Below are 15,723 nucleotides of genomic sequence, written 5' to 3'. Positions count from 1 at the left end.
GGACGGTCAGACACAGTTAGATAATGAAATAAACAAAAAAACACAAGAGATACGATGTACATCAGGTCATCACATGTGGGGTGCTCTCGATCAAATACTATAAATTATTTACAAACGACATTTATTTCATGAAATACTCGTGCACGTGAAGAAAAAAGAAAATATATTTGCCCATTTGTCTACTAAGCATGTTTATTTTGCTCAATAATCTCAATAATTACTTAGATATTTCTATTGCTTGAACTTACCTTTGAATATGACCTTCCACTCCAGGTGGTAAGGCACCATCTGATACAATGTAAACGGGCTGACCACCAGCACCGCCGGGACCGGCATATTGTAGACCACCTTGTACAACGACTTGGCCATCGGCCACTAAACCACTTAAATCGCTGCCAGAATAAATTTCTAAGCCCTTCTGATCCGATGTTGTAGTGTAGATGACTGTTTTGTTGCCATCATTGTAGATCAAATCGATATGTTTATCTGACGGATACATATCGGGGTCCAGTTTGGCACCCATGGGCAAGTGAGACAATTGTTTTGTGTTGCCACCTCCACCACCGCCGCCGCCATCTTGATCAGATGTAGTGTAGATAATTTGGCCTGCATTGTGTTTCTTTTGTTCGTCATAAATGTCAACTTCAGTTTTAACCACTGCCTCGGAGTCATAGTGTTGAAGAACAGAAGCATCCAATGGCGAGGTCTGGTAGACGTTGTGATCATTGGCCAACTTCTGGGCCTGATTAAACATGGCTGCAGCTACAGCATTATCGTTCGGCATCAACTTTGATGGATCACTAACAATACGAGTGAGAATGTGTTCGCCAGCCTCGTTGCGCGATAATATGTGATGTTCTCCATTTATGATTTCTCGCGAAATAATCTGTTGTTGTTCTCCATTTGGACCCACCACGCGTATTATTTGATTCTCATCGAACTCAATCTTGGCCAGAGGTTGGTTCTCGTGAGCTGTTTGTACAGCAGACTGTTGCTGATTTAACTGAGCCACCATGCGAGCATCAATGACATGATCGTCTTGTTGACTGCCACCGGTCATCACCACCTTTGGACTTTCATAGATAAAAACAGCATCCTTATCGTAAAGTTTGGATGAATCTGTGTGCAAGTCTAAAACATTTACATTCGTCATGGTAGCCAATTCCGGCTGAGGACTGTCGGGTGAACGATGCATTGCATTCGGTGATATCAACGGCAAGCCATTGCCCGTTCCAGCACCCGAATTGGCCATACTTGTTGTCACTATATTTCCTGTCGTTGTGCCAGTTGCACCAGCCACCGATACGGAATTAGCACGAGCCGGCGAAAGAGGTGCCTCATTCATGTGTCCACCACGATGATGCATATTGGCTTGGGCAGCCGTCAAAGCAAGTTCGTTAGCAGTTATTACACTTGTTGTAGCAGGCGATGATGACATCTTATGCCAAATGACAAATAGATTCTTAGAATCAAAGTTAAAACAGTTTCTTCTAGTTTAGGATTTTGTTACAAAAAATTGCACTTGTTTCTGGTATCTTTTGATGTGTCAGTTTTGTAGCAACCTCTGCTAAGGATCTAATCCCATTTATATATCGTATGTCTAAATATGGCTCTTAAAAGTAACGAAGGATGTAAAAGTTGTATACGAATATAAAAAATATGCGATGAATATTTGTATGTATGTATTTATGTATAACTTAAACTGCTACGTGTACATAATATTTATGTATATATGTAAGTATGTATGTTTACTAATCGATGTTTATGTAATGTAAGTATAATAATGTTAATTTTAATATAAAAAGAAGGCACTTTAATCTCAGTTTTAATTTCAGTTTCAAAAGGACGGCATTTGTGGTTAAATTTGTTCGTTGTGACCGTTACAAATATGAATATTGAATATTTGATATTTTCAATAAACTTGTTTATACTTTTGTTTGTATTCTGTGGCTGATTTCATTCGGTTTTTGGAATCCTTGGTGGTATGGCACACTTTAAGTTCTCAACTTGTCTCAAATTACATTACCCAGGAAGAGGTCAATGTATTTCTGTATGTTGTTGTAAATGAATTGAACGGGACAGAATCACATCATGATGTACCATGAGAAATCTAAAATTAAAAAGAAAGAAAAGTATTAAAATAAAACCTAAAAATGTATAGTAATCAAAGTCAGGAATGTGTTCTACTTAAGGGTTTGAAACTATAGATTTTCATAAATGTTTATATCAATATATCAATTTTTTTTATTTGGGTGGAGAGTGTTTGGACCAATGACCTTAGACAACTTGCATTGCAGTCCAACATACATATTGCCACAACTTTTGAGTGGGCAATTTTGAACACAGCTGGACATTGTCATGTACATACAATCCCAACATACGTTCCAACTCACTATCAAAGCTTGTTCGATTGGACGGCTGTATAAGCTTCTTTTTTTTCTACCAAAAAGATTGCTGTGCTGTTATTGTTATTCTCTACTTTAAAATTGTTGTTTTCTTTTTCCACTTCATTATTGTACTCGCGTTAAGCTAAACTGCTGCCAAACCAACGCAAACTCACAAATTCCGTTTATTTGACAACTGAGATGAATGGAAATCGGTTCAGCTCAAATTTGTTTTATTTTGTTCGCTGTTGATATTTTTGTTGCCAGTGGCTTCAACAAAAATATCATACATGCCTCTGTAAGTATCACAAGTATATTTCAAACTTCATATTATTCATTCATATGAATGGACTATAAGAAGATTTATGCATAAACTATTTATAAAAAAAGCAACTGCAATATAGTCAATTACAATTTACTCATACCCATATGTGTAACCATATACATACATTTACCGGAAAACAACCTACCAATTGACCATCAAAAAGGCCACACAAGGAACTTTTCAAAACACTTTGTTCATATGCAAGTATTTTGAAAATGCGGACCCGAATGCAGCTCAAATGGCACGTAGTCATGGATACAGCAATTTAATAGTTATGATCAAGCTGAAGATCAATGATGAGAGAGCGAGTTGTTTCAGGCGTAAATTCAAAACAAAAAACATACATGAAATGTTTGTAAATAAAGTAAAGAAAAGATGGCCAGAGCAAAAACAATGAAAAACTAAAAAATCCATCTCTGCCCCAATTGTAATTTTTAGATCTGTAGTTGAAAGAGTGTTTGTTTGAGCGTCTGTGAATATGAAAATAATTTATTTGTATGATACTAAGTGGTGCATATTTAATAACGATTATTAAGCACTAACAACCACTGGCAAACACTTGCCAATGACGATGCCACTACTGCAAGTGCAACATCTTAAAATGTAATAAATATGTGGAAACTTACAAACAACACAAGTTGTCCAAAGAACTCAAACACACACTCACACACATATGTATGTATATAATCTCATAATGAAGTTTAAGCTTTCCAAACCGTTACAATGAATATTTTAAGAAGAATACATATTTTTATTTTTTTACAAATACTTTATTTAAACGAATATACTACATACATATTTATTATATTAATAACATAAACACATATTTGCACTAACACATGCAGCTGAATTAAAGAAGGAGGTGTGATAGATACAACGGACATTGCGAAGCAGAGATAACGGCGCCATTAGCTTAAAAACCATAAAGTTAAAAAAAAAACAAATAATGTTAGCAGCTGAAATTTACATTTAATGCATTCATAGCAAAATTAATAAACAAACGACGAAAAATAAAACAAAAAGAAACTAAATCCATAAGCGGCCTCCACATTCCAACCATTACACACGCCCACATGATTTCAACTAGTGCATGCATGGTAACTGCAACAACAAACAAAACAAACGGCCAACCAATGCTCCACTTCCACCACAAAAACATTATTGTCAAATATACATACAGCAGTCGCATTTAACTTCTCACTAAACAAAATTTGGCTTTCGGCACCAAAAAGTAAAGAAAAAAAAAAACAATTACACACTTAAACCACCAACACCCAAGAGTAAAGACACAAAAGTATCCATTCTCTAGTTAAAACTTTACAAGATGCAGAACAATACAATATTTTAACAAAAAATGCATTGGCAGAGAAACTTTTCAGCCAAAAAAATAAAAAAACAAACAATTTACAGCAACCAGCCAACAACCTAAGAAAACAATAGCTGCCTTTAGCATTTAGCATACTTTAAAAATGTTTGTGGAGTTTGCTTAAAAATTTTTATTTAAGAAACAAACATGTTAAACAAGCTTTATAAAATTACTTAATAAATCCATTCTGTATTGGTCGCATTTAGTGGTCATTTAATAACATCTCTGAAGTTTGATCATAAGTAGAGGTCACGGGTGGTATAAGTAATATTAATTATATTCTTAATTATTCATACGTACGTTAGACCGAAATAATTTGTTCGAGGAATACTGCTTGAAAATAGAAATTTTAAAATATTAATTAAGTACACTTTCCGAAGAGGGTCCGCTAGACTAGACTATAGACTAGACTAGACTAGACTATAGACTAGACTATAGACTAGACTATAGACTAGACTATAGACTAGACTATAGACTAGACTAGACTAGACTATAGACTACTAGACTATAGACTAGACTATAGACTAGACTATAGACTAGACTATAGACTAGACTATAGACTAGACTATAGACTAGACTATAGACTAGACTATAGACTAGACTATAGACTAGACTATAGACTAGACTATAGACTAGATTATAGACTAGACTATAGACTAGACTATAGACTAGACTATAGACTAGACTATAGACTAGACTATAGACTAGACTATAGACTAGACTATAGACTAGACTATAGACTAGACTATAGACTAGACTATAGACTAGACTATAGACTAGACTATAGACTAGACTATAGACTAGACTATAGACTAGACTATAGACTAGACTATAGACTAGACTATAGACTAGACTATAGACTAGACTATAGACTAGACTATAGACTAGACTATAGACTAGACTATAGACTAGACTATAGACTAGACTATAGACTAGACTATAGACTAGACTATAGACTAGACTATAGACTAGACTATAGACTAGACTATAGACTAGACTATAGACTAGACTATAGACTAGACTATAGACTAGACTATAGACTAGACTATAGACTAGACTATACCTAGACTATAGACTAGAATATAGACTAGATTATTCACTACATTTTTTATGAATAAGGCCTTTTTCACGAAACAAATAAAAATTGCATTTTTGATCTTCTGGCAAAATATATAACGATAATCTAAGATTATAAAACACATACATAAATAAACTCTTTGTTAGAACTCATACGCAAATATTTGAATTTAAAATTCTAATTGCCGTTTTCGTTTCGTTCGGCAATTGAGTAATTGCAACAACGCAATAATTTTCATTAAAAACACATTTTTTGTCCAACAATGCCAACTATTTATTAATTACCGCAATTTCAGTAATCTAATCTAAATGCTAATTTAGTTTAAACTTAATACTTTCTTACTAACCCGCCAAAAGACATACACAATGTGGCACAAGAACGGAGTAAAAAATTGAAAAGCATAAATTAAATGTAGACCAACAACAGCAGCAACAGCAGTACCAGCACTTAAAGAACCGGCAAATCCTAAACAGCAAGAACAAGAATGAACATTGAAGCTAAACTTTAAATGAGGAAACACCCATTAGTGGCCAACAAGTCACATGCTGTGATTAAACTTTTACACGTTCAAGAGAACACACACTTACAAAGAAAAAAACTTTAAGATAAAGAAATGAAATAAAAGACGACAAAGATGAAAACCAAACAAAAAAAGACTAATATCACAAAAATCTGATAAAAAATATACACAACATTTTTTTTTTCTTTGCTCCATTACAGTTCTTGTTGTTTTAGTTTTCATTCGACAAAACTGATAAACTGCAGCAAAAAAAAATAAACTAAGAAACGTAGCAACACTAATTAATTGATTCTTATCACATTGAATTGAGCTAAATTTCCCCCCAATTTTGTTTGGTACTTAAGAAAAGAAGAAAAAAAATCCAAAGTAAGAAGGATACACCTGGCGGCATGTTTAAATCTAAAGATAACAACCAAGCAAATAAACCATAATAGAGCCGCACAAAAAAAGACAAATAAATAAATACATAAAACCATTAATGGTGAAAAACAATAACTAAATGTCTGGAGGAAAAAACTTAACATTTTCCTGCAGAAGACTATTAACTAGTGTTAAGAGTAGCAGCAACATAATGCAACTATATAGTATCCTGTGCATATGCCAAGCTGCCTTTAATAGGAATAAAATCATGTAATGTTTTTCAATTCTAGCTGTGACACACAATAAAACAAACGCTTAGAAAATGTTTAAAACAATTACTGAAATTCTATGTATAGCAATCGACGACTAGTTTAATAATTGGTAATAAAAGGAAAAAGTATGAAAAACAGTAACAGCAATATAGATAAAGACACAATCAATCAAAGTACTCATGCATTAGAATGGTTTTTATTATTATTCATATCTAACAAGTAAGTGTTTTCTATAATCGGCAGGGACGAATCTTATATACCCTTCCATAGGTTAGTTAGTAGACTAGACAATACACTAATCTAAGGCTAGTCCATACACTAGGGAATAGGTTAGTTAAAAGTCTAGTAAATAACCTGGTCTATAGATAAGTCAATGTGTAATGTGTAAATTTTAAAATATATTTATTTAAAAGTTTCAAAACTATAACCACAAACACAAAATTAAAATATTTTGGAAAACTTAAACTTAGAGATCCTCCACAACTGGAACAATCCTAATGTTGATTTGTAAATACATACATATGTATCTAGACATATAACATACGCACATGCATTTACTAATGTGTAAAATATGAAATATATTATCGTGATTATACTCCCGTTGTTTGACAACATTTGACGGCACTATAATTATGTTGATCAACGCACTCTCTTCTTCATCAATTAAACAAGCCACCCGTAAATAACCAACATAGTATTGCGGCAGGTTATGGTTTTATGAAATAGTACAGCAATAACAATAATACAAGAAAGCACAATAAACTTTCAACAATTTAACAATTATTGGTCAAAACAACATTAAAAGCTTAAACTTAAAGAAATGTTTTTATTAAAACTTAAAACGAACAAAAAAAAGCGCCAACGGTATAAATGATGCTACTCGTTTAAACGAAGGTTGTTTTAAAAGTAGATAAATGTGGAAAAAATAAAGCAAACATTTCGTTTCAACAAGATTGGATTTCTATATTTTTCAAACAACCCTCGTAAGTGTAAAAAAATAGTGGTACAATTAAATCCATATTTGTTGTATTTAATTTTTTTTTCATTCGCATTTAGTGGATCAACCGGATTTATTAGTTGTACCCGTAGCTGTCAGTCGTAGGCAGTGAATAAAAGAGAATAAAAAAATACATATTTATAAACAAAATAAATTTTAGTTATTTTTACTAGTAAATACTCGTACTAAGTAGTTATTGTGGCAGACAGTTATGATGTTATTGTACTTACAGACAGACGGCCAGACAGACATTTATTCATTCACATGTACTCGTACCAGTTAAGTACATTATAATAGATCTTCATTATCAGCATTATCAACATCACGACCAAACAAACTGTTAAAAGTTTAACGAACTTTATCATACTGGATTTCTGCGAGTATGTAGATATGTATGTATAAATTTAATTTATCTGAATGTCTAACTGGTCTTGCAACCGACCGGTTAATCCATCCCAAAAGTTGTTGATTTGTATATAAAATATTCATACTAATATTATCCATAATTGTATTTATTAAACATTTTTTACAACATATTTTACATTTTATTTTGATTTTTGTTATACAGTTTATTTGGTCTCTATAATTTTACATGATTTTATGGATTCACAGATTGTTGCTGTTTTCATACCCACTATCAAAAAAGATATATAATGACACTCATTAACTCATTGAAATATTGGTCGTAACCACGTCCTCATAAGATTCTATTACTGCATTATTCTAATAAGTCCATATATAGTAGTATAGAAATAAAATAGAGGGAATTAATTCTGTAACTTCTAAACGGTTTGGCCGATTCCACTAATCATTTAGTGGTTTCGGCTAAGGAAATAACGTCTACTTGGGATTCTCTTAATACGAAAAGTGTTGTTCTTTTTTATACTAAAAAAGGTGGTTTAGTCTAATGATTGTAAGTATTAACCAGGAAAAAACAAGTTATAAAAATTCCCACGATAACAACGAAAACATAAACATATGACATCATAATATGAGTATCAACCTAAACAGGATAATTTTATTTTCATATGACAAACACATAATACAAAAATAAATATCACAACAAGAACAACTTACACAAAAAAAACTTGAACAAGTTTCAGAAAAAAAGGTTAAAAATGAAAAATACAATCTTAACTCAGACGTTTATACAGAGAAACTTATGCAGACATAATAAACAAACAACCAAATAAAAAAATTAAAACCCTGGAATATTAGTACTCGTATCTCAACACTACATGTTGTTGTTGTTAGTAAAGCAGCAACAACAATAAAAACAATATCGTCCATTACACGTGGTTGTCGAACAAGTTTGACTCCTTCGCAAATGTCAAACAATAAACGAATGTTTGTCGGGGGTCTGACTGTCTGCCTCTGTATGTTTTGAAAAAAAAAAACACACACACTCATATATAGAAACGAAGAATACATTTAAGCTGGGACACTCTGTAAATGTTAATTGAAAATCAACCAGCGGGACGGACTGACAGACAGACACTCATTAATACAATGAGTAAGATTACATACTTATGATGAAAATAAAATTTGAAAAAAAAATAAATAGAAAAGTATGGAATTAAAGTTTTAACAGCAACAATAACAACCAGTCAATCAGCCTGATTGTTCTAAATTCTGTTAAAGCAGTCAGTCTGTCTACTCATCGTCTATCAAACTTACATTGTTTGTTGTTGCTTCTGATGTGCTTCCCACAACAACTCACAGAACCAGTCATTCAGACTAATAATGAATTTTATTACAATCAACCCTTTTTGCAATTCTTCTTCGATATCACAAAGTTGCTACACTTCAGTTGTGATGTGTTGCATGCAATTTTTTGTTTTGTTTTGCCACACATCGTTCTCTAGTCATCTGATCCAATAGCAATCATAAAATGAGACAACAGCAAAAACAGCATTACCACAACAAATCTATGGAGATGTGCATAAAAATCATATCATCTATCAACATACCTACAAGCACCACACATTCATATGTATATACATATGTATGTATGTATGTTTAAATGTTTATGCAACAAGTGAAGGTACAAGTAATATTGCTTTGTGTTGATTTGTTTCAGGTTCAAGCTTTGAACAAAACTAAACCACCAACCTTAACAGCAACAACATGAAAACACTAAACCACACAGATTCATAATTGCACATACAAGTACTCGCTCAGCTCTGCTCAGCACTTACTGATCGTATTTGTGGGTTTGCATTAAAATCTTCTGATTTTCAACTTTTCTTCTACTTCTTATGCGATGTGTTTGAATGTACATATGTATTTGTGGCACTTGAAATAATAATAATGAAGAAAAAAAAAAGCAAAAGTTTATTCCTGCATGTTGATAAAGTGTTGTTACACTCCACTAGAGTGAGAGCGCGAGAGGGAGTAAGGAAATTAAAACATGTTTTTCAGGAGCGACATCACGGCGTTCATACCTCAAAGCTCCCAATAGAATAGAGCGACAGGAACCGGTAGAGAATCCTTGACCTAATGCATGAATACCGCATGCCAAACGTATGATGTGGCTGCTGGATTGGATTCCTCTACCTGGGACCTGATCAACAGCTAAGCTGCCTGTTTATTTAGTTTCGTTTGCTCACTCTTTATTATTTGTGCATTTTCTTTAGCTTTTTCATACCAAAAACAATACACAAACACAAAACTATACAACTTGGATAACTACTTATCAGCCAAATGACACTACTATAAGCCCAACCACCAACAAATAACCAACCAACCAACCAGACTGCCAGCCTGGGAGTCAAGACGACCGGCCAACCAAGAAATCAGGCATTTGCCGTTTTAGCAAACAACATATTTACTTAAAATATCATTACCAAAGTTCAAATCCAGTTCGCTGGAAAACAGAAATAATAAAACTTGTTTGCCACCAAAACTGTGATGATGTTTGTTGTATTTATGTGCGAGTAAATATTTTGTATATCGATCTGTCTGTTATTTATACCGATCGTCTGTCCGTCCGTCTGTCTGTCTGGATACTAGTTTCAAATATTTGACGGGTTGTTTTTAGAGGGCGCGCTCGCACGTTTCGCACGCTCTACTAGTGGGTGAGGTCAGTATTGTCTCGTGCAGATTTATATGTTTTCAGTGTATTTTAGCCGCTCACAAATAAATACTGGTTCCTATTGATAAGACCTGATGGTGATGGAATTAAAATTTTGTTTGTTTTTTATTTGTTGTTCATTTCATACTTGGGAGGATCGTGTCTTATTGCTTGATCTTCAATTCAATTTACATACATTCACATGTGAGAATTTGTCTGTTTTTTTTAGATTATTATGCACTCCTGTGTGGGTTGTTATTATTTTTTTTTTTTTCTTAAACAAATCAAGTTTTAAGTTGCTGCCAGAGATTATTGACATTTTTGAAGGTTGGTTTGTTGCTTGCTGGATTTTGGTATTTATCGCTCTCAACACAACTTATTTGATTCCATAGTGAATGTTTTTATCTTTTTGTTAACAAGTAACTATTTTTATTTTTCCATCATATATCTCGTGACTTTGGATTTACGGTTCAATCACAAAAAGAGGTCATTGTTTTGTTATTGATTTTGGTAAAAACTAAATAATTGACATTAGATGTTTAGTATGAAAAAATTTTTCAAATAAAACGAAATGTGAAAATTGCATGTTGTACGGTATTTTTAATTTCTTATGGAAGTTGAAAATGTCTAACATGAATTTCTCTGCCATTTTACTAAGAAAATATATCTAATAAAAAATTTATAATTTCCTATTTCCCACAATCAGCTAAAAGTTAAGCTGGAAGATATTAAGAATGTAATAGACTCATTTGATAAGAGTTTTATTTGAGATATGATATCGTAATTCAAAAAATATGTATATTAGTTCTGTAACAACGTTAAAGTGAAGTTAACAGGACGTTAAATATTAATTTTAGATCATGGTATTATTTTAAAGAATCTTCTCTGATTTTAATCTGAACTTGTTCAAGTTTACTTCAAAGATTAGAATGTTCCACTTCACGAAGACATTTTTTAAATAGAGGTGAACTTGGTTTCACAATTCTTAATCAGCTGACTAACGTCTTATTCAAAATGAGGGCTGAAGTTTTAAAATCGATAATCCAAATTCAATGGTTCGGCAGATTAATTTCTAAAAAAACTAATTAAAACTAATATATCTTTTCCAATTTTAGAGATGTAGTTTGAGCAACAATATTATCCTCACAATCTTCATCAGAAAATAACTAACTTTTTAAATTTATCTCTTCAAGATAGAAAATGAAATGAAGAATAAAGAAAAATTTCCAAAAATATTTATGAGACCCATTAGCGCTGTTGTTACGTGATTCGTTGCGCGCAGACATTACGAAACAAGCCACTATAGACACCGTGTATGATGTTTCCATACGTACACGTAAAGGTAAATGGAAAAGGGAATATAAAAGTTTTAAAATGCGAGAGTCGTTTGAAAAATAACTAATCAAAAAAAGGTTAAAAATGTAAGTCTTTTATAGAAGATTTTCAAAGCAAGGTTTCGATTACAATTTATCACCAATAAAAATAAACAAAATATAACTTTTACGTTAAATCTTAAAATTATGTCTTCCCTCTGCTTAAACACTATAGCTTGTAAATTTTTCGTTGGTTTCTTCATTTACTTATCATAACATCCCTCGAACCTGAAGAAATCGACTAAATAACCAAAAATTCGAAATTAAAGGTTTTTTCATTTCATTTTATTTCTTTTGTTTTCTTTTTTGGATTTTAGGTTTTTATTATAATCATTATTTTTATTATTTTAGTGATGCTGCTAAGATGTCTTGTATTTAAATACAACAAAGATCTTTTATAGTTTTATACATCTGTATGTGTGCATGGGTATATGTGTGATTGACTGACTATTGGGGCTTTGTTACCACTTGCGGCATTGTTCATCATTATACCAAAAAAATAACAACAATAATACTTAAAAAAATAAATTTAGCCTTTTTTGGGTTTCTTTCTTCTTTTTATGATTATTGTAAAGTGGTACAAAGATATATATGTTTGTGTTTCGTTTTAATGATTGTTGTTGTATAGTAGATGGAATACCCTGCAGTTTTTGTGATGGAAATTTTTAAATTTATTATAAAAATTTACTTACACCGACAGTTGAACTTAAGAGCTTTTACAAGACAAATCATAGATTAACCTTTAACTTATTCCAAGTACTGCAGGGTAGTTATGTATTGCTTGTTTGTTTCATTTAATGTTTATCACAAATTCCATAATAAAACATCTTAAAATTGATAATAAAAACAAAAACACACAGACGTTTTTGTTTTATATTAAAAAAATTCTCAACTTTTTTAGTAAAAAACTAAAGAAATTCAATATCCAGCAAATCATTTAAAGTTATTCAACAACAACTTACTAACTCTCCATTAGGTCTGTCTAACTCCTTTTTGTTGTAGAAAAAGTAGTCATTTATGATATTAGAGTGGCTCATAAAAAATTTAAAATATCTTCTTCTAAAATTAAAGATACTTGTAGATATATTCCTCTTAATACTTAGAAGTTTTTAATTTTTTCATGGGTTGTTTCCGATTTTGCTGATATTGAATAACAAGCTTCTCGAAAGAACGTCTGATGGAATTATTGATCCTGGAGATATATGTAGTACCCAAAAAATTGATTTCAACATACATATAGACAGGCATTATTGATCCTGAAGATAAATGGGGTCCTCAGAAAGTTGATTTCAACATACATATAAATAGGCAGACAGATGGACGGACATAGCTTAATCGACTCCGCCATGTATAAGGATTCAGAATATATTGTATAGGATATATTTATATATATGACCTAAATTTGGAAAAAAATCCTTGCATTGATACTATAATGCACTATAACTCAAAAAAATCTATTGATATTGAAAAACAGTCTTCAATCAAAATGTAGAAAATTTAATTACACACAAAAATATAAATCGTATCTTAGGTGAAAGCAATTTAAGCTAAATATTTGTAAAATTAGATTTTTCTGACCTTCGACCTTTAGCTATTTAAAATTCATGGAGTAACTGGCTTTATTTTAAAGTTATAAAATGTTTATAAAACAAATGTTTATTAAGTTTCCAATTAACCTTTTTCCACTGTAAAAAGATCGAACTGATGTAAAACGACAAATAATAATGATTTATTTATGTATGAGTGTGTGTAGGGAAGGTATCCGAAATCTCAACTCTTTTTCTATTAATTAAAATGCATATATACTAAGCTATACACCATATCTTATCTTTAACTCCCTCTAGGTCTGGTCATTTAAAATCGTCTGAAATAAAATCTGACTTTGATATCTGTTCATTTGATTTGCGGAGCTTTCACTCTATGTTTAAAATTGTTTTTTTTTATAGTTCCTGCATTTCAACACAAGTCTTGGGAATGGTATGTCAAAGTAAAGTAGTTGAAGATTGAATGCCTCCGTAATTTAACTCTATATTTGGTCGACTACAAAAACACTATAAATACTCGACTTTAGCATTGAAAATGGTATGAACAATATATATATTCACTCCTGTTGTTCCGCGTAGCAGCAAAAATTTTTGATCATGTCCCTTTACGTACATACATATGTATCATACACTGAACGTATATATTTATGTGATTTAAGATTTTTTACTGCAACTTAAAAATGGTAGTTTTGCCCATATTGAAGAGTTTAAAACATCAGCAATTATTGCAACATTTTATTGGCGTAAAAAATAACTACTGTATTCAGTATAATGTCGCTATATTTGTGGACAATGATGATTCCACCTAACAATAATACACTTCCAGCAGCATCAGCCAACAACCTCTGTACGAGTATAATGTAAAGTTATGTCTTTGGAATTTACGCATCAAAGCAAAATCACAAGAACTGCCAGCAAAAAAGCAGCAGAAACATAAAATTAAATATACACAACGAAAAAAAAGAACAAAATTAAAGACAGGCAATTTGTGAAAGGTAAAAATGAAAATTCCTTAATGAACATTTGGAATTTTGAAAGTCTCCAGGGTAAAAGAACAAGTGTTTCTGTGTAAATTGCCCATGATTGATAATTCCAGAATCGTTAAGGGAAGTTATTTTGTTGTGTCTTGTCAAAAGTATTTTTGAGACAATTGTTGCAACTATACAATGCAACATTGTCGTTGTAAGAATTTTGTCGTTTACAAATTTGTTCTTGATGCAATTTAGATTCTTTGTTCGTTTATTATTCATTAAAATGTAGAGAAAGTACAGAACAATAAACTAAGTTTTGAGTATGTTTATCATTAAGTATTACTCATTAAATGCTATCAACAATTAAAAAAACTTGTCCAGAATCAAACAGCTTAAGAAGCGACAACAAAAGAAACCCATAAAATGAGATAAAGCCCGCCAAATTTCCATGCAGAAAAACTGCTGGCAAACGATCAGAGAATGATCAGCTGGTGGTTTGGTTAGATAATTTTTGTTTTTATTTTTTTTTTAGTTTTTGTAAACAAATCCAAAGTGTGTTTATTCATCATCTAAGTTTTTGATTAGTTATTGTTGTGGAAGTTGTTGTTATTATTAAAACGCTCACATTAAGGTTAAGGTAGTACTTGTTCCTGTTGTTGTCGTTATAGTTATTGTTGTTCCTATTGTTGTTGTTGTGGTATGTAGTTGTCGTTGAGGTTGTTTTGGCCCTACATCAGTCAACGTAACTCGTTTGATTTTTAGTTTGTTTGAGTTTGTTTTTCTTTTGGTTTTTTATTTCAAGACCTGTTGTACTACGATTGACTGCTTGCCTGTCTGCTTGCCAACGTACCGACCGACCAGTCAAACTGCCATGTGCTTCATCTGAATTAAAGTTTTGAATGCACTGTAATCATCAGCTGTTGCTTACTTGCTGGCTGGCTGGTGTTTCTTTATTATTATTTTATTTATTATTTTTGTTGCTGCTGTTGTTTTGTATTTAGGTTTTTTATTTGCTGCTGACGTTGTTGTCGCTGCTCTAAGTTAGGCAGCAACAACAACAGGAAAACAACTAAACTTAACCGGCGTGCCAAACCACCATGTGCTACATTTAACCGCTTCTTTACTAGTTTCCATAATCAACATCAACATTCACAATAACCAAACACAACAACAGCAAAAAACATAACAATAGTAAAAATAAAAACAACCTGAGACCTGATGACGAAGATTATGCAGAGATGAAGAGATGATTATGATGATGAGTTAATATCTTGTTGACTTAAGTCTCTTAATGAATGTATCTTCAAGGAAGCAAGAATAACAAATAAAACTCATCTCAACAAAAAGTATAAACAAAAAAACACACATACACATTCAAATAAATATTTTATTTAAAAAACTGTGTCAAAATAATAAACCAAATCACACCAATACATTAAAAAAAGTTTATTATTAGTAGT

General features: G+C 31.8%; 1 protein-coding gene across 6 annotated transcripts in view; it reads right to left on the bottom strand.

The window, feature by feature from the left end:
- The window catches only part of LOC119615492 (protein grainyhead), a 155,171-nt gene that overhangs the window by 115,106 nt on the left and 24,342 nt on the right, over nt 1-15,723 (bottom strand). For all 6 annotated transcript variants that reach the window (XM_037971515.1, XM_037971543.1, XM_037971499.1 and 3 more), the window contains exon 2: nt 249-2,110. In XM_037971515.1, coding sequence (XP_037827443.1) covers nt 249-1,438 — 1,190 coding nt within the window. In that variant the 5' untranslated portion in view covers nt 1,439-2,110. The remainder of the gene's footprint in view (nt 1-248; nt 2,111-15,723) is intronic.

The sequence above is a fragment of the Lucilia sericata genome, unplaced genomic scaffold (genome assembly GCF_015586225.1).
Source record: "Lucilia sericata isolate MDLA Ls3-8-SP2 unplaced genomic scaffold, ASM1558622v1 Contig000048F_arrow, whole genome shotgun sequence".
Taxonomy (NCBI): Eukaryota; Metazoa; Arthropoda; class Insecta; order Diptera; family Calliphoridae; genus Lucilia; species Lucilia sericata.
This window is presented reverse-complemented; position numbering and strand designations above follow the sequence as displayed.